The sequence below is a fragment of the Erythrolamprus reginae genome, chromosome 1 (assembly GCF_031021105.1).
Source record: "Erythrolamprus reginae isolate rEryReg1 chromosome 1, rEryReg1.hap1, whole genome shotgun sequence".
NCBI lineage: Eukaryota > Metazoa > Chordata > Lepidosauria > Squamata > Dipsadidae > Erythrolamprus > Erythrolamprus reginae.
Window position 1 is genome coordinate 229,471,439 of NC_091950.1, and position 19,612 is coordinate 229,491,050.

Consider the following 19,612-nt stretch of genomic DNA (forward strand, 5'->3'; position numbering starts at 1 on the left):
AGTGCGGCAGGAGAATGGGACCTGGCAGCTCCCATTGCTCATGCCGGTGCAGGGGGTGGCATGGCAGTAGCTGGCAGTGTGGTGGGAAAATGGGGGGTGGCCAGCTGGGAGGGCTGTGCGTCAGGGCAGTTCTTACCTTATTGTGCCAGTCATGAGCAAAGTTTCCTCTAAGCTGCGTAGCGCGCCGGAATGCAGGCAAATCTAAGGACAGCCCAGAGTTTTCCAAGCTGGCACGGAGCTGGCGCGGTTTCTCCCCAACCGACAGCTGATCCGCCCCTCCCAAGCTGTCAGCGGGTGAGAAAGCCCTGGCTTCTTCGGCTCTGCCGTTGGCTGCGCCCACCTCCCCTGCTACCTCCCATTTGAAGGCAGAAGATTGGGGGGGTTGATAGAGGCCAGCCCCCTCGCACCAATCAAGGCCGCCCCGCAGGTTTTCTTGAGTGCCCTTCCGCTTCCCCTTAACTGCCGCCACCCTTACCTGCCCTGGCTCTGATACACACCCGCGTGGTGTTGGAGGAGGCGTTGGCCTCCTCCCCTGCTGCCGCGCTGGGGGCTGTCCCCTGGAGCCAGGGGCGACGGGCCTGGGCTTGGCCTACTCTGCCCTGAACTCCACCTCCTCCCCCGCCGCCATGCTGGCCAGCAAAGCATCAAGGCTTCTGAGGTGAGCTGTGCAGCAGCGGCAGGAGGCAGAGCCAAGGGGAGGGTGTGGAGCCAAGGGGAGGGCACGCCGACCAGCAAAGCCGGCTATCCGGGAAAGTGCCATGCTTTTCAAACATGCTGCTTTCCTGTACCTCTTTCCTGGGCAGGGGGGGGAGCTGGCCACTTTCCCCCCCCCCCCACGGCACCAGGCTCAAGCCCTGTGCCAGCCAGCAAAGCCGGCTGCCCGGGAAAGCCCTGCGCCGGTCAGCAAAGCCGGCTGCCCACCGGAGAAGTGGAGATAAAGAAAGAAAAGAGAAGTGGAGAGGAAGGAAGGAGGGGGGAGGGAGGGAAGGAAGGAAGAGAGAGAAAAGTGAGAAAGAGGGAGAGGGAGAGAGAGGGAGGGAGAGAGGAAGGAAGGAAGAGAGAAATATAAAGGGAGGGAGGGAGGGAGAAAGAGAAGGAGAGGGAGGGGAAGAGGGGAAGGAAGAGAGAGAGAGAAAAAGAGAAAAAAGTGGAAGGAAGAGAGAAGGAAAGAAAGGAAGGGAGTGAGAGAGAGAAAGAAAATCAAAATCTCTTTGAAACTAACTCAACTATTTAAGTGGCATTTTGATACTTAGCAGAGTTGCCCCATTTTGAGGTCACTGTTACAGACACACAGTATTTTATTTTGAAATTCTCTGAGGCAAAATATGGTGGGCTTTTAAAAAACCAAAATATATTTACTGCAGATTAAGATCAGCAAAACAATATCAATCATCCAATTTCTTAATATGCTTTAATTTTCATGTCTCTCAGCTGCGTAAAAACCTTTGGTAACATATAATTAAAAAGAAAAATAACAAATATCAAAAGAAAAACGCAGGCTACTGAAAAACAACATGGTTCCTTCCCTTTGGCAAGAGTGGTAGAAATTTGAGGAGGGATGATTGATTATTAAATATGGATTGACTATGGAATGAGGGTAAAAGATATATTTAGATGTTGTTTAATATTAGGATGTATTAATTTGTAAAATTGGATTAGAATTTTAGAACTATATAGAATTACATAGGTAAAATTAATGAAAGATACATAGGATAAATAACGGGTTTATGATAGGTACTGTATGATTTTATGAGTTTGCGTTATGAATTTAACATATACTTTGAAATGTAGAAGATTGATGAAAGTTAATAATAGTAAATGCTAAGTGCCTGAAAATTAATTGAGCTTGGAAATATTGAATTAAATTATAGAAAAGTAAATATGGAAATATATTAATTGATGCATTGCTGTTCAGATAGATTTTCATAGTATTATTAGATTACTATAATACTATGATAAATATTTAAGAAATGAAGATTTTAAAGCATGGATTTATTAATAGTTGTGTTTTTGGTTTTGCTGGTTGTCTTAGTTTTAATAGTAATAGATTTTGGTTTTGTTTTATTATTAATTTATTTTAATAAAAAAGAAGGAATTTTTTTTATCTATCTATCTATCTATCTATCTATCTATCTATCTATCTATCTATCTATCTATCTATCTATCTATTTAACTTCTATGCCGCCCAGTCGCAAAGGGACTACTGCTCAGACACTATACTTTTCCGCCCACACTGAAAAAAAATTAGAGAGAACACTGGTCTCGAGCGACCGGCAGCTCTTGTCTCCAATTTTCAGGGGGGTTTTGCTTCTGCATATGCACAGAAGTAAAAAAACCTGGAAATCGCACATGCGCATGTCTTTGCACAAGCTTCAGCTTCTGTGCATGCACAGAAGCTGAATCACGTGCTGAGCACAGGTGCACACCATGGGTGTGCTGGCCACATGCACTGGGGCATGCTCCTGGCGCATTCCAGTAGGGCTAAAATTGGTAACCCACCCCTGCAGAGAGGTGAACACCTAGTTGAAGCTGGGTGTGGCAAGAGGTGGCTGGGGGTGAGGGGTGAGGTGGGGGCAGATGGGACAAATAGGGCAAATCTATACCCTAATGACTGCTGGATAGGTGTGGCTTGGGGACATGTGACTGGGTGGGATTGAGTGATGTCAAGTTGGCTATGCCCACCCAGTCATACCAATTGTTAAATTATTGGTTTCCATTATTTTCTCTTCTGTGGGAAATGGGTCCAAGTGTCTTTTTGAGTGTTGAAAGTTGCAGATCCCTGCTGTAAAGTATTCCTCCCAGGCATGAGTTGGTTAACTCATGCCTGGGAGGAAAAATTATCCTCTGAAGTCTGTGTCAGTCTTGGTGGGTTGCAGAACCAAATAAGACAGTTATAGAGGTGCAGATGACAGACTCAGTGATTCCTCTGTAGAAAAGTATCAGCAGCTCCTTGGACAGTTTGAGCTTCCTGAGTCGGTGCAGAAAGAACATTCTTTGTTGTGCTTTTTTGATGACATTTTTTATGTTAGGTGACCATTTCATGTCTTGAGATATGATAGAACCTAGAAATGTAAAGGTCTCTACTGTTGATACTATGTTGTCTAGTATTGTGAGAGGTGGTAGAATGGGAGGGTTTATCATAAAGTCTACCACCATTTCTACGGTTTTGAGTGTGTTCAGTTCCAGATTGTTCTGGTTGCACCACAAGGCTAGTTGTTCAACCTCCCATCTGTATGTGGTTTCATCATTGTCTTGAATGAGACCAATTAACTGTTCTATCATCTGCAAACTTCAGTAGTTTAACAGATGGTTTGTTTGAAATGCAGTCATTGGTATATAGAAAGAAGAGAAGTGATGAGAGTATGCAGCCTTGGTGGGGAGTGGGCTGTGCTAATTGTAGAGTTATCTGATGTGATTTTTGCCTAGCTTCACCTGTTGCTTCCTGTCTGTTAGGAATCTTGTGATCCACTTACAGGTGTATTCATGTACCTCTAGCTGATTGAGTTTAGTTAGAAGAATGTCCAGTATGATGGTGTTGAATGTTGAACTAAAGTCTACAAAAAAGACCCTACTGTAGGTCTTTGGAAATTCAAGATGTTGTAGGATGTAGTGCAGAACCATATTAACAGCATCATCTATCAATCTATTTGCTCAGTATGTAAATTGCAGGGGGTCTAGCAGTGGATCCGTGATGGTTTTCAAGTGGGACATCACTAGCCTTTCAAAGATTTTCATAACTACAGATGTTAGAGCAACTGGTCTGTAGTCATTCAGTTCCTGATGGAGGGTTTTTTCGACGTTGGGATGATAGTAGAGCATTTGAAGCAAGAAGGAACACTAATGATTTGTTGAAGATTTGGGTGAAGATGGGGGTCATGGGTGACTTTGGACTAATCACAAGGAGCCTGTGAGTTCTAATCCTACCTTATCCATGAAAACCTGATAGGATTACTTTTGGCCAGTCTCTCTTCTAAGCGCAAACAGGTTTGGAGGGGAAACGGTTGGGATTGTAAAAATAATAAAGACCGGATAATAATAAATCTAGTGAATATGATATAATATGGAGCAGCTCATTATGACTTTTGTTTTTTTTTGCCAGATCTAGATAATACAGCACAGGTCTTGTAAGGCATGGGATGGGTGGTAAATCCAAGAACCGGAGTCAGGTCCAGATCATCTTTTGATGTTCCTGAAGGTGGCTGGAAGGCAAATCTCTGGAGTAGGTTGGTAAAGAAGAGGAAGAGCTCCATTTTGGCAATGGTTTCACCAGCACATACTCTCTGACCTGGAAGAAAGCATACAGGGAAAAAAAGGTGGGTTTATTGGTTTCTTAAACTATATTTTATGGCTTTCCCTAGTCACATTGCCTCAAAGGAATAATTACAATCTTAAAGAAATAAGCTAGGAGATGCTAGGAGACGCTGCTCCGCCGGACTACGGCATTACATCCAGGATTAAATGGATTAAATGGCAGTTGGAGTCAGCCTATTAGCACTGTTGGCTTGCTGAATATCGGCAGTTGGGTTTCTGTTCTCGGGGGCTTCATTTCGGGCATTCTGAGGCAAGCTCTGATGAGAAAACACAGCAAAAAGAAGATCAGCTGTAGGGCAGAAGATGGCGGCCGTTTCTCTGAGCCACCCCCACCTTTTGTCTCTAATGTGTGGCCCCATTGTAGTGAATTGAGAGAAACTGGACTGGGTATCGAAATCCACTGAGTAAGCGTTGACAACAAAGTGCATGGGAGCCTGAGATGTTGGCAGCTGAGCGAGTGGAAATGAGCCGAGAGGAAGCGTGGCGGGTGAAAGTGGAGCCAGCGGAAATAAGGCGAGTGGAAACTGCTGAACAAGATCGGATGTGGCTTGGTTGTCAGAGGGATCTGGAAGCTGGCCGGTGAGAGCGGGGAGACCTGGGGCGCTGGATAAGAGGAGTAGCCAGCTCCGGAAGATCTGCTGGTTGGAGAGGCTTGGACCAGCCATTGACGAGGAGTCGATGAGGATGATGTTGGCCAGTGGTACTGGGGGCCATTTTGAGAGCATGCAGAGCACCAGGAGGTCAAAGATGTCAGCTGGTGAGAGCAGCCGGCACTGGAGAACCTCCTGCGGGAACCAAAACTGAGACTCAACCAGCGACCAAGCCCGTTGTATGGTGTCAGTGGATGGAAGAGGTTGGAGGGACCGATGCCAAGGAGGAGGAGGTGACAACAATAGGGGGAGACTAGAACTATGGGGTAGAATCTATGGACTCCTATTATGGATAGACAGTCTTTTCCCCTACTCCCTTGAAGAACCTACTACCCCCTGTGTGTGTATGAACATGCGGTCCAGCTGCTTTTAAAGACATGTTGTTAGACTGACTCGAACTGACTGATGCATTTGCACTTTTAAATTGGTATTTTTAGCATAACTTATTTAACTCCATCTATATTCTTGTATTATTTTTATCTGTATTCTTGCTTAATTTTAGTTAAATTATTGGCGGGGTGTATTAATTATGTATATGGGTGATTTTTGGAATGAGTGAGATGGTATGTATGGAATGGATGATTATAGAATGAATGGATATGGTTTAGATGGGATGATCAGGGGCAGGAGGGATGGGGGACACTGTCTCGGGGGTGGTAGAAGGCCAGAAGATTCTGGTATTGCTGGGGAGAGGCAGATATGGCGGGAGCCATGGGGCAAGCCGATCTGGATGAAGAAGGGAACGCTGCTTGAAAGCAATCCCTTGTTCCAGCCCCATAAGCCCACCTCAGGGTACTGGTGATGAGTATAATCTGGGCCCTGGGCTCAAGCTGCTGCTACTCAATGCCAGGTCGTGTGGTTAACAGGGCTCTCCTTATATGGGATTTGATCCTAAAGGAGGAGGGCGACCTGGTATGTGTGACTGAAACCTGGCTGACCACAGAGGGAGGAGTTCCTGTCTCTGAAATTTGCCCAGCCAGGTTTCAGGTATGGCATCCATGACCCCAGGGAAGGGGGGGGGGAGGAGTGGCTATTATAGCCAAGGAGACTTTTTCCCTGCGTAGACTCATTGCTCCTGAGATTGCAGGTTGTAGTCCCTCTTTGTGAAGTTGGACTTAGGTGTTCCCTCCTTCCCCAGGAATGGCTAGCTCCGTGGCTCCCGCCATATCTGCCTCTCCTCAGCAACACTGGAATATTCTGACCTTCTGCCACCCCAGAGATAGGTGCCCCCTCCCTCCAGCCTCTCCAGATAGGACATGGGTAGAATCTAACTAATCTTGATGCCACTTCCTCTCATGCTGCATGGCTGCACATACTTCTCACGGGCACAGTGCCAAAAACTCAGCTTCTGTGCATGTACAGAAACAAAAACAAGCCAAAAATCCCCCTCCAAAATTGGAGGTACAAGAAATAAATTGGAATTACTCTATTATATGTAAATAGATATATTGCTCTTCGGTCAAAGTTGATTATATAAGAAACACCCCCGATTGGTGGTGGGGTATGTGTGTGTGTCGGGGTGGTGGGCACATTTCACTATGCATTGTTTTATGTTGTGTGTATATTAAACTTGTTAAAAATTAATAAAAAAATATTTTTTTAAAAAGGAACTACTCCTCCTGGGAATATTTTAAAAAGAATATAATAAAAGTATGAAATATTTGGCATTACATATTACCACCGCAGCCAGGATAATATTTGCCCAGTTTTGGAAAAACTCAGAAATATATGCATAAACTATAATAATTAATAAAGTTTACAAATGTGCTGAAATGGACAGACTTACAATAGAGTTATGGGACCAAAAAGATTCATATTATTTTAATATATGGGAACAATACTATCAGTGGATTGAACTTAGAAAAAAGAAAAGTAATAGCTAAATTTGAAGAGTGTTCGGAGACTGCAGATAGTACAGAACACAGCTGTGCGAGCAATCATGGACCTCCGTGATATACCAATGTCTGTACAGCATTCCGCAAGTTTCACTGGCTGTCGATTAGTCTTCAAACAAAGTTCAAAGTGACCTATAAAGCCCTACATGGCATGGAACAGATTACGTATGTGACCGTCTTCTGCCTCATACATCCTAGCAGCCAGTCAGGTCCCACAGAGTCGGCCTTCTTCAGATCCCATCAGCCAGATAATGTCATCTGGCAGGGCCTACCATGTTTCCCCGATAGTAAGACACCCCCGATTGTAAGACGTATCGGGGGTTTCAGGGGGGTCGGCTAATATAAGCCGTACCCCGAAAGTAAGACATATGTCTTACTTTCGGGGAAACATGTATTGCCGGGGGGGAGCCGTTCCCTGAGGGCTCTTCTTGCCCGGGGTTTTCTTACGCACCTTGCCCGCCGCCGCGCCCCGGCCTTTGCCCGGGGAGCCCCGCTCACCGCCCGGGCCTTGCGCGGGGCTGTGGCGTGGAGCGGCCAGTGAGCGGCAGCGGTCCATTTTCAGGCTGCCCAGGATCTCCGCCTCGGGGAGGTCTTCGGCATCGCTCAGCGAGCCCGTGGACATGGCCTCGGGACGGCGGGGGCAGGGAAAGGGAGTCGTCCTGCCGCCCGGGGACCCCCACTAAGCCTTCTGCGCCTGACTCGGCGAGGCGAGAGGGAAGAAGGAGAAGCTCAAGTGGATGCGGAGGCATTTATCCACCCGGGAGGCATTTATCCGTCCTTCGCTTTGACGGCGCTGGTCCGAAGCGAGCCGAGCGGGCGGCAGCTTGCAGCGAAGGCACTCATCCCAACAACTGAGTCCTGCCGAGGCTCAGCTGCAAGCGGCCAGCGAGGCCGACCGGCTCCGAGGCGAGCGGCCGGAGCTGCGCCCTCCTTCGCCCGCCTCCTTTCCGGCAGGCAGGTGGGGCGAAGGAGGGCGCAGCTCCGGCCGCTCGCCTCGGAGCCAGTTGGCCTCGCTGGCCGCTTGCAGCCGAGCCTCGACAGGACTCGGTTGCTGGGATGAGCGCCTTTGCTGCAAGCCGCTGCCCACTCGGCTCGCTTCGGACCAGCGCCGTCCTTCGCTTGAGTCTCCCTTACGCAGCGCGCCACCGCCAGCTGGCACCAGGCTGCGTAAGGGAGATTCTCCTGGGCGTGCAGCTCCCTCGCCAGTGCCGCGAACTGCTCCGCCGCTTCGGCCAGGGCCGCCACCTCGCCTGCCGGGTGGCCCAAGCTGGCGGTGGCGCGCTGCGCCCAGAGCTTGGGCCACCTGGCGGGCGAGGCGGCAGCCCTGGCCGAAGCGGCGGAGCAGTTTGCGGCACTGGCGAGGGAGCTGCGTGCCCAGGAGAGTCTCCCTTATGCAGCGCGCCACCGCCAGCTGGCACCAGGCTGCGTAAGGGAGATTCTCCTGGGCGCGCAGCTCCCTTGCCAGCGCTGCAAACTGCTCCGCCGCTTCGGCCAGGGCTGCCGCCTCGCCCGCCGGGTGGCCCAAGCTCTGGGCACAGCGCGCCACCGCCAGCTGGCACCAGGCTGCGTAAGGGAGACTCTCCTGGGCGCGCAGCTCCCTCGCCAGCGCCGCAAACTGCTCCGACGCTTCGGCCAGGGCCGCCGCCTCGCCTGCCGGGTGGCCCAAGCTCTGGGCGCAGCCGAGCTTAGACGACACCAGCCGGTAGCGCGTCAGGAAGTCGCCGCCGGCTCCGGCGCCCGAAGAGGCCTCGCCCGGGCCGAAGCCCGAAGACGAGCCGGCCCCGGTGCCTGGGACAATATAAGACATACCCCGAAAGTAAGACATAGTGGGGCTTTTGGGGATAAAAAGAAAGTAAGACACTGTCTTACTTCCGGGGAAACACAGTAGGAGAAGAGACTTATCTGTGCTGGCCTGGCCTTGTGGAATGAGCTCCCCCAAGAGATCCATACTGCCTCCACTCTCCCTGCCATAAAGTTTTAATGACCCACCTCTGCCAGCAGGCTTGGGGCCATTTAAATTTTAATATCTTGCTCTGCCCAATGAATGAAAGTATGATGCATGATGTATGAATCTACTTGTTTAACTTTTACTGTAGGGATTTTTAGTTTGTAATTTTAATCTAGATTTCTAACATGTTTATATTATCTTGTAAGCCTCCCTGAGTCCCAGGAGAAGAGCGGCTTGGAAATCCAAATTAATAAAGAATTAAATAAATAAATAAATAAATAAATAAATAAATAAAAAGTATCATAATAAATAAATATGTAAACACGAGGAACCCACCCACGATACAGAGTGATGTTACCTGCAGAGAAAGGCATGAATGCATCCCTCTTCACAAATTTTCCTTCAGAGTCAAGAAAATGCTCAGGATAGAATTCATGAGATTTCTCCCACTGAGATTCATCATGGAGCACAGAGGTCAGCAAGGGAAGTATGTACACTCCCTAAAAATTAAAATTATATAAAGAAGAGTATTTTCCATTTAACAGATTGTTGTAAAAAATATTATATTGACATTTTATGCCATTATTTAAAAAGTAAATCAGTTGACAAACTGCACCAGTGTAGTCTGAAATAAAAATAACATCCTGTAAAAGACATTCATCTTGATAACTAAAATTCTACCCAATAACAACGATTTGTCCCACTTCATCAAATGCTTTTAAACATCATTCTATGTTTTAGAATAGTTTTTGTAAAACAGCATGCAAATCATATTGGTCTGTGTGACCCCTAAGTATTCAACCTTCTTCTCTATTTTCCCTCTTTTGGTCTTGCTATTTTAGTCCACATCTTTTTGTTCTTTTAATTAATTTTAAAAACAGCTAATATGTCCAAATGCTTCAGTTCCTTCTTTTGATGTTCTATACCATTCTGGGATTCCTGTTGATTCAAAATTAGTAATATGTGCTTTCTAGGATGCATAAATCAACTTAATTTCTATCCCCAAAGGCCATATCTTCCACAATGCTAAACGTAAAATCCCAATTATGGAAGGCTTTCTCAGCATCCAAAAAGATCAGAGCAACTTGTTTCTTATTTGGTATTAGACATACTCCATTATATCTAAAACAGTTCTCATATTGTCCCTTAGTTGTCCTCTAGATAGAAATCCACATTGACCATTATGAATAAAATACTGTAAGATCTTTTTTATTCTATAAATATTATTGTTAATATATTTTATAATCATTATTCAACAATAAAATCAATCTATGACTCTTATTTGAGATTCAATCCAGTGTTCCCTCTAACATGAGTTGTGCGCTATAGCACAGGAGATTTGAGATGTCTGCCCACGAGTTTCCAATTCCAGCACGGAGGTCTGACCTCTGCGCTGGAATTGGCAATTAGAATAAGGTGACCAGACCTTGATCATTTGTCCCGACTCCAAAATGCGGCATGACTTTAAAACTGACTGGATTGGATTTCCATCCTCCAGAGAAAGAGAGAAAAGCCCAGACAGCTAATTTCCCCCCTCCCCCCGACTCCAAAATGCGGCGTGACTTTAAAACTGACTGGATTGGATTTCCACTGTGGGGAAGGAGCGGGGAAGAAAGAAGGAGAGAAAAGTATGGCTTTTTCTAATTGGATATTGTATTTTTTAAATTCTCATTGAAGGCATTTGTAATTGCTTCTAAATGATGTTGGTTTTCTTTTGAAAAAAAAAATCAAAACAACCTCCTTAGGTGCAAGTCAGCTGAAAGTCCTAGAGAGACTGAAGGTAGATAATTCATAAACAATCAAGGCATGTCAAACTGATCTGTGTTTCCTGAACTAGATACTGGATATTGGATACTAGATGTAGAAGTTGTTTATGGTTATTCCCAGTTTCTGGAAGTATTGTCTACAAGGTGGGAAGATGTTCCTCTAAAGAGATGTCTCTTGTGGCTTGTACAGATATTTTAAAATGTGAAACATTTTCTAACAACTAAGATGGAAGGGACCTTGGAGGTCTTCTAGTCCAAACCCCTGCTTAGGCAGAAAACCCTACAGACAAGTGGGTATCCAACATCTTCTTTAAAACTTCCAGTGGTTCCATGGATTAATTGTAAATAAGCTGTCTCAGACCGTTCTCTTAAAACAGAACTCTTATAAAATTGAACATTAAGTAATATCCTAATATACATTTTGAAACTTTGAACTAGAGGAATCAGCAAATGTATGATACTTTAGTGACTGGACAGATATTTAGCAAGATATTTAATAAATTCCACTGCTGGTTGGCATTTATAGCCAAAGAAACATGCAAACAATTGTAGCCTTCTGTTAAAATGAAGCCTTCTGTGAACATAATATACTAGTTGGGAGCAAATATACCTTTGTATTTCCACTCATAAATTAGTTTGATTAACAAAGAAGATAAAAACAAGGTTTTATCATGGTTAACATGGTTTCTTGATGGTAAAAGATATATTTAGGCACATGTTGATTCCGGGATGAAGTTCTTAAGGTGAAAAGTTTGTAAAACGAAACAATGTTTCCCATAGGAATCAATGGAAAAGCGATTAATGCATGCAAGCCCAAAATTCACCCCTTTTGCCATCCAAAGTGCCTGTTTTTGCGCTGCTGGGATTCCCTCCATGGGAAACCCAGCCTCCGGACCTCTGTGTTTTTGCAATGCTGCAGGGGAACCCCAGCAAGGAAAACCCAGCATCGCAAAAATGAGAAGTCCGGAGGTGGGGTTTCCCAGCAAAGGGAGCATCAGTGAAATTGCAGCATCACAAAAACACCAAAGTCCTCGAAACCCCATCTCTGGACCTCTGTGTTTTTGCAATGCTGCGATTTCACTGAGACTCCCTTCACTGGGAAATCCCACCTCCGGACTTCCGTTGCCAGCGAAGCACCCATTTTTGCACTGCTGGGATTCCTCTGCTGGCATTCCCCTGCAGCATCACAAAAACACGGAAGTCCGGAGGTGGGGTTTCCCATGGAGGGGAGCCTCAGGGGAATCCCAGCAGCACAAAAACGGGTGCTTCGCTGGCAACGGAAGTCCAGAGGTGGGGCATTCCAGCAGTGGTGGTGGGTTTGTATGGTGAAAATAGTTTGTAAAACAGGCAAAAAAATCTTAAAACCTGGGTTTGTATCTCAAAAAGTTTGTATGATGAGGTGTTTGTAAGACAAGGTATCACTGTATTTATTTATTTATTTATTTATTTATTTGTTTGTTTCTTTGTTTGTTTATACTTCTATGCCACCCAGTCCCAAAGGGACTGCTGCTCAGACACTATACTTTTCTGCCCATACCAAAAAAAAATTAGAGGGAACATTGCCTATATTGTTTAGTCGACGGGACCTAGAGAGGCCAACTCTGTGAGCTCTTATTGGTCTCTGGGAGGTATGCAGCAGGAGACGGTCCCATAAATAGTCTGGCCCTGAGCCACGTAGGGCTTTATAGGTAATAACCAACACCTTGAATTATGTTGGAGACTAATAGGAAGCTAGTGCAGCTTACGGAGCAAAGTTGTTATATGGGTGTACCGAGGTACACCCATAAAAGCTCTCATGGTTGCATTCTGGACTATTTGCAGTTTCCGAACACTTTTCAGGGGTAGGCCCATGTAGAGCGCATTGCAATGATCAAGACAAGAGGTGATGAGGGCCTGAGTGACTGTGTGGAGAGACTCCTGGTCCAAGTAGGGCTGCAACTAGTGTACCAGGTGAACCTGGGCAAAGGTCCCCCTGACCACAGCTGAAATGTGATGATCAAAACCCAGTCGTGGGTCCAGAAGGACACCCAAGTTGCAGACCCTATCTGAGGGGACAATATCATTCCCTCCAGAGCAATGGATGGATGAATTGAAAAGTCTTTAGGAGGGAAAACCCACAGCCACTTGGTCTTGTCTGGGTTGAGTCTGAACCTGTTGGCCCCCATCCAGATCCTCACAGCTTCCAGGCATCGGCACATCACATCCACCGCTTCACTGAATTGGCATGGGGTGGAGATGTATAACTGGGTATCATCAGCGTACTGATGATACCTCACCCCATGTCCTGAGATGATCTCACCCAGTGGCTTCATGTAGATATTGAATAACAGGGGGGAGAGGACAGACTCCTGCAGCACCCCACAATGTCCCCTATCCTGAACTCTCCAGAGATCATCCATCATCCACATGACCATGAAACCACTCCCACCCAATCACATGATACTCAAGCCACTCCCACCCAGTCGCATGACTGCCAAGCTACTCCTACCTGATCACATGACCATCAAGCCACTCCCACAAAATTAAGCCATGCCCACAAAAATAAATTATGCCCACAGAGTGATAGTAAAACATTTTGGGACCTTCCCCTGCAACAAGCTCACATTTATGGTTGTTTGCTGCCTCCCATGATCATATGTTTGCAATTTATGTTTTTGCTAGAAACTGGCCTTACTTTCAATTTTTGGCCAAAAACATGCTACAGTGAATACTGTGTTCACTTAATGGCTACACTTTATGACCACAATGTTATAAATTCACTTTATGACCACAATGTTTGCCTAATGAGTGCCACAAAAAGGTAATAAAATTGGGCGTGATCACATGGTGATGCACTTTATGTCCATCATGACTGATGATTAAAATTGTGGGCTCAATTATGGTGATAAAGTGTTTATAGAGTAAAAAGAAAGATTGAAACATTAACAATTTCACAGCAATCACCTTGGGAATGAAGAAGCCTTTGAAAGTTATGTCCTTGGTAGTTGCACGGGGCACGTTGGTTGGAACAAACTCCAACCTCTCTTGCAATTTCTTCTTGGACTTTCCCTGGGAGAATAGAGTCACATCAAGATGATTCCATAATTTGAATTTTGTTTTAAATGGGAATTTAAGCAAAAATTCCAAGTAGAGTAGATAAATTCCAATTCATAGTAGAGATTCAAAGATAACTGTTTGTGATCTGTGCTTGTAATCAGTAATGGGCAGGCAAATTTATTACTGCCACACTGTGGGTGTGGCTTATTTTGTGGGTGTGGCCTGATGGTCATTGACTGGGTGGGAGTGGCTTGCTAGCCATGTGTCCAGGTGGGAGTGGCTTGATTGATCATTATCATTCAAGTGAACTGTTAAGCCCTCAACTTACAACCTCACCAGTGTCGCTTCCTGGGGTGACAATTTGCTTCACGTTTCCCACCCTCTACTTCCTGGGTCGCCCTCGCCTCAGGCTGGGTAGCTAGGCTAACAGGTGATGATCAGCTGTTGAGAAAAGATGGGGGAGGAAAAGAACCCCCTGCAACTCCTTCCGGTGCTTGTCTCCCTGCTGCTTTCTGAGGAGGAGGAGGAGAACGGGGGGGGGGGGGTTGTTAAAAATATTGGAAAGCTGAGGGAGAGTCACAAGGTTATTATTGTTGCACGATGCCTTTTCATCTCAGCTGCAGGCGGAGTGAGGGCTTTGCAAGGGGAAAGACTGCAGCCCAGACTGCTTTGGTGCAGCGCGGGTCAACTCTCTTTTTCCCCCTACTGCTGCTGCTGCTGCATGCTCCTCGCTTTTTTACTCTTTCCTCCTTCCTCACCTCAGGAGATGGCCACATGAGGCTGGAGGGGAGCTAGGCAGGAGAGAGGAAAGCTCGTCTGAGACCAGGAAGGAGGAAAGAGGAAAAAAACGAGGTGCATGCAGCAGCAGCAAGAGGGGGAAAAAAAGAGAGACGAGCCAAGACTGGTTATCCAGGAAGTGACTGCCACTGGTCAGCTGGAGCTGACACAGCTTCATTTCCGCTGGTGGAACTGTGTTCCACCCTTTCCTGCCTGCTGCCCACCCCTGCTTGTCATTCTTCTTTCTGTGCTTTCCCTTCTTTCATTCACTATATGACTTATTCTATGAAATGCTTACTGAAGCAGAACAAATCAATTAAGTTAGCATTATGATTGGAATATATAACTCATAGAAAAAAGTTGTCTTCAGTCTTAGTTCCTATTCAGCAGTAATGGGAAGTGATAGGTGCACAATGCCCATTCTGTGGTATTCCTTTCAGCAATCTGTGAAAATATATGTGCGAGCCTTTCTTATAGTGACATCTTATATTCACTCTCACACCACATTAATTCTTTCTAATATAAGTAGGTAAGGCAATTTATTTTTGCTTCTTATTCTCCCACCCTCTTGTTATTTGTCAAGTAATTATATATTTAAATTGAAATCCAGTCAAATGAAAACTGCTTACTTTGAACCTCTGGATACTTCATCATTAGGAGTATGGCCCAACACAAAGTGCTTGAGGTTGTATCCATGCCAGCAACAAATAAATTATCCACAAGAGCTTTAAGGTTATCATTATGGAAATAATTATCTGTTGACTTCTTATTCTCCTGAAGAGTATAAAAAAGAGGCATCAAGGAAATTTGATGCATTTCTATAATCTACATGCATGGAATTTATGTTCCAGTGAATGGTGACAATGGAAGAACTAGCAATGAGTTTGAAGAAAAATGTGATTAACTCAGTGATAAAATCCCTACTGGTTTGGAAGCGTGCACTTCCCACCCCATCAAGCACAACTTTTCATCCTCTGTGCATGTGGAGAAGGCTTTTCTCATGTGTAGAGTGTAAAAAACAAGAAAATGGTGACATCTGGGAGAGTGGGGGGGGGGGCTTGTGCTACTGCTGTCACTGGTTCTCCAAACCACCAGTGGCTGCCACTACTGGTACACCCAAACTGGAGCATACTGGTAGCATTTCAACACTCGATTAACTTCCCTTACATCTCTTTGCCTGTTCTTCTCCATACATGCCAGGTCAATGTTTTCTTTCATGAAGAGTGATTTTATTTTAATTCACATGAATAAGAAAGAGTTCAGGTTTCAGAGCTCACCTTCACTTCTCCATAGATTTCCTTTGACTACAACTTCTTAAAAAAGGGAGAATGGCTTTCTTCTTCTCCTGCACTGACCAGTTTCTGGATCAATAGGAAGAGCATTCGCCACATATTGGTGAATGTTAGTAATTTTTAATTAAGATTATACATGCATGTAGACGCCTCCACAAAGAGTTCTGAAATATGGGGTTGAAAAGTTGGAAAATAACTTCAAAATCCCCCTTGGATTCCTTAAAATACAGTTTGATCTGAAGAGCAATTAAAGCAGATCAAAGGGGTCTGAAGATAAATGTTGAAAAGGGAGGACATTTTCTAGCTTTCCCTATTGGCAAAAGTGAGTACAAAATATTACAACAAAGGGAAGATGGCAGAAGGAGGAGCTCTAAGCCCCAGGGGAGCACCGAAGCAACATTGGATAAACTGCTTCAGATATTTGGATCTCTCCCAGGAAACCTTGAAACAGAGGGCTGCTTTACGCCCAATTACAAGCCACCTCTTTCAAAGTGGAGTAAAGTTCACCTGGGCCTTTCCTGCAGCTGTTTTGGTGTTTCAAAGAAACGAGATGCTTAAAGCATGTTCATTGGAGGAGGGGAAAGCGTTACTGCAACAGCTGGGTATTGAGTTCGGAGAAGCTGGAAAAGTTGCAGAGCTACCAGGAGCAGAGGAAGGAGAAGAAGTAGCCTCTGATTCTAGTGGCAGACTGCAACCTTAGAGGAAAGCAAAGAAGTGAAGAGTCAAATCTGATTCTGTCTCTTCTCTTTGGAAATGCTTCTGAAAATTTTCTGAAAAAAACTATTGTTTTTTTAATTCTACTCTCTTTTATGGGGGAAGGGATGAGTATAAAGTAAGAGGAGGTTTATCTCAATGGGTAAATAATGGAGGTCATAGGGTGATTTTCTGGGGAAAATGTGGTTGTAAAGGGATCTCAGTGATTTGGGAACGTAATCACAATGGGTGCCTTCATGGAAGGACAAGGAAAACTCTTGTCCTCCCCCTCTCCTGGAGGGGAGCATGGGGAGGCATCTTGGGGGGGGGTGAGAAGGGTGAGGAAGGGGAAAATAAGTAAACTAAGAGCAAAACAAAAGGGGGGAAGGATTAAATTTATATATCATGAGTGATTGTATTATAATGGTTTTAAATGTGAATGGTCTGGGATCGGATTTGAAATGCCATAAAGTATTAAAGATGGCTAAGCAAAACAAGGTGGATGTTATGGTTTTGACAGAAAAGACGTGTAGGAAGGGACAAACTGGTCAATAATAAAAATTGGAATTGGATATATGAATCTTGTGGCACCCAAAATAATAGAGGTCCTGCAATTCGTATTCACCAGACGGTCTCATTTGTGGAGATGGGAGTTCAGAAAGATAGAGAAGGGAGGTGGTTGTTCGTTAAAGGGAAAATGAATCAAAAGAAATTGACATTGGTAGCAATTTCTGCCCCAAATACAACAACAAAACAATTTATAATAAACACAAAGAAGACGTTGGATAATTTTATGGAGGGCACAATGTTTTTCGCAGGAGGTTTTAACATGCAACTAACAAATGTTATTGGAAATAGTAGGATGTAACATTTAAACAGGCTCAATATGGTGGATCTTCATGCAGACCTACCAAATAGAAGCACTTACTATTCAGCAAGACATCATACATTTAGCTGCATCGATTACATATTAATGAATAGGGTGGGCAGAAAAGTAGATATTAAAAGTATTTGGCTGTCAGATCATGCCCCACTGTTGGCAGAATTGGAAATGGGTCAGAAATGCAATCAAAGAATCTGGAGATGTAATCCGGTGGTAACCTCCAATGATCAAGATAAAGATAAACTGCAGATAGAGTTAAGTGAATATTTTAAAATTAATGATGTAAGTGATATACAACAATCAATTGTTTGGGATGCATGCAAGGATTATATGAGGGGACAATGTATACGTACGGAAGTAGACATAAGAAAGGGGTAGGTAGAGAAAGGGAGAGTAAGATAAGGGAGATAGATTTGATACAAGAGCAATTGAGAATAACCAAGAGTAGGGAATGGAATATCCTACTGAAATTGAAAAGGAAACAATTGAAACTGTTTGATAAGATCCAATGGAATGGAATGAGAATGACAATGAGACAAAAAATAATGAGTTGGGGGACAAAACCAATGAAACAAATGGCAAGATATTTGAAGAAGAGGAAAGAAAAATCATGCATGTTAGCTTTAAGAGACCCTAGTGGAGTGGCTAGATACAGTAAACAGCAGCTGGAGAAGTTAATGAGAATATATTATGAGGATTTGTATAAAGAAGAATAGGTAAATGTAGGAGCTCTTAATGTTGGGAAAATAGTAAGCGAAGGAGTTTTATGTTGTGTGAATGTTTCACCAATAATTCCAGGAATACTTAAAATGCTTTATTACCTCTTTTTGACGAACAAGAAATGCATCAATAAAAGTCCTCTGGTTATTTTCATCAGACTGTTTGAGATTTTCAAGGAATGTGGCCCATATAAAATCATGGAACTCTTTTTGGTTATTCATTATTTTCCTACGAGCACCCAAAAGGAATCCCAACTTGGGAAATACATTATACACCTGAAACAGTATACAATAATAAGAGAGATAGAAAATTAGCAGAGCTGACTACTATGAATATATTTTCTGGTAGGCATTTCAAACCATTTTTATTCAAATGGGTTTGTTCCATAGTCTATAAAATCACTGCCGCCATCATCAACCACTATTTATTTATTAGATTTGTATGCTGCCCCTCTCCATCCCTCTCTATGAAATATGTGGATGCTAAATATATGATAAATCAAGTTTACTAATTAATTAAGATCCAAATCTCACAAAATAAACCTTAATAAACTGTACGGATGAAGTGTTTCTTCATATGAAAGATTACATTACCAACACAGCAGGGGTTCCTGCAAGGTGTACATTTTCTTCAATTAATTCCACTAGTCTCAGAAGTGTAGCATCTTCATATTCAAATCTCTTGCCAAGTAAAAAAGAAACTATGATATTGGCGGCTGCAGCTCTCAGAATTGTTGCTGGGTCAAATGGCTTTCCTGGTCATGAGCAATAAATGTAAAATAGAATTGTGAAACAATCCTAGATTTAGACTTGTTCTTCCTTACCTTAAGATTGGCGATAAGATTGCTTATACATATCATTTATCATAGAAACAAGTTTGTACTCTGCATAGAAGATAGCAAGAGAACACAGGTTTATGAGCTAAAATTTACAGACAGTAACACAAAGAATAATTCTGTAACCCATCCTATTAAAACCAGAAATAGTTACACATTAATGTAGTACTACAGATATGCATCCAGATATGCAATTACATTTCTGATGATAGGCAAAATGGCACAGCAGAAGAGGTGGTATTCAGCAGATTCTGACCAGTTCTGGAGAACCAGTATTGGAAAGTTTGAATAGTTTGGAGAAACGGTAAATAACACTTGGCCCCACCCACCCCCATCTATTCTCTGCCTCCTGAGTCCCAGATGATCAGGAAGAAATTGAGATTTTGCAGTAACATTTCAGAAGAAGGCTTAAGACAGAGAAGGCTCTCAAGAGACTTGAACATTAGGCGCTATCTAACAAAATGAAATTCAATGATGAAAAAAGTAAAGTTCTACATTTAGGCAAGAAAAACAAAATGCACAGGTACAGTACATGTGGTACTTCACTCAACAGTAGTTATTCTGAGAGGGATCTTGGAGACCTAGTGAACAGTCACTTAAATATCAGCCAGCAGTGTGTTTCAATTGCCAAAAAAGCCAACACAGTTCTAGGCTGCATAAACTGAGGGATAGAATCAAGATAAGTTGTTAATACCACCTTATAAAGGCTTGGTAAGGTCACATTTAAAATACTGCATCCAGTTTTGGTAGCCACAATGTAAAAAAGATGTTGAGAAAGAGTGCAGAGAAAAGCAACAAAGATGATT

General features: G+C 44.0%; 1 protein-coding gene across 2 annotated transcripts in view; it reads right to left on the reverse strand.

Moving 5' to 3' along the window:
- Positions 1–4,040: 4,040 nt before the first annotated feature.
- The window catches only part of LOC139156621 (cytochrome P450 2K6-like), a 36,264-nt gene continuing 20,692 nt past the window's right edge, over positions 4,041–19,612 (reverse strand). Inside the window, exons 4-9 of one of the 2 annotated variants that reach the window (XR_011557348.1) lie at positions 18,565–18,725; positions 18,073–18,246; positions 15,013–15,157; positions 13,514–13,618; positions 9,163–9,304; positions 4,041–4,285 (exon numbers count right to left, since the gene is read on the reverse strand). Coding sequence is in view for 1 of the 2 variants with exons in the window: in XM_070732475.1 (XP_070588576.1) it covers positions 4,074–4,285; positions 9,163–9,304; positions 13,514–13,618; positions 18,073–18,246; positions 18,565–18,725 (794 nt within the window). In the remaining variant the exon portion in view is untranslated. The remainder of the gene's footprint in view (positions 4,286–9,162; positions 9,305–13,513; positions 13,619–15,012; positions 15,158–18,072; positions 18,247–18,564; positions 18,726–19,612) is intronic. The other variant, XM_070732475.1, reaches the window with a different exon arrangement.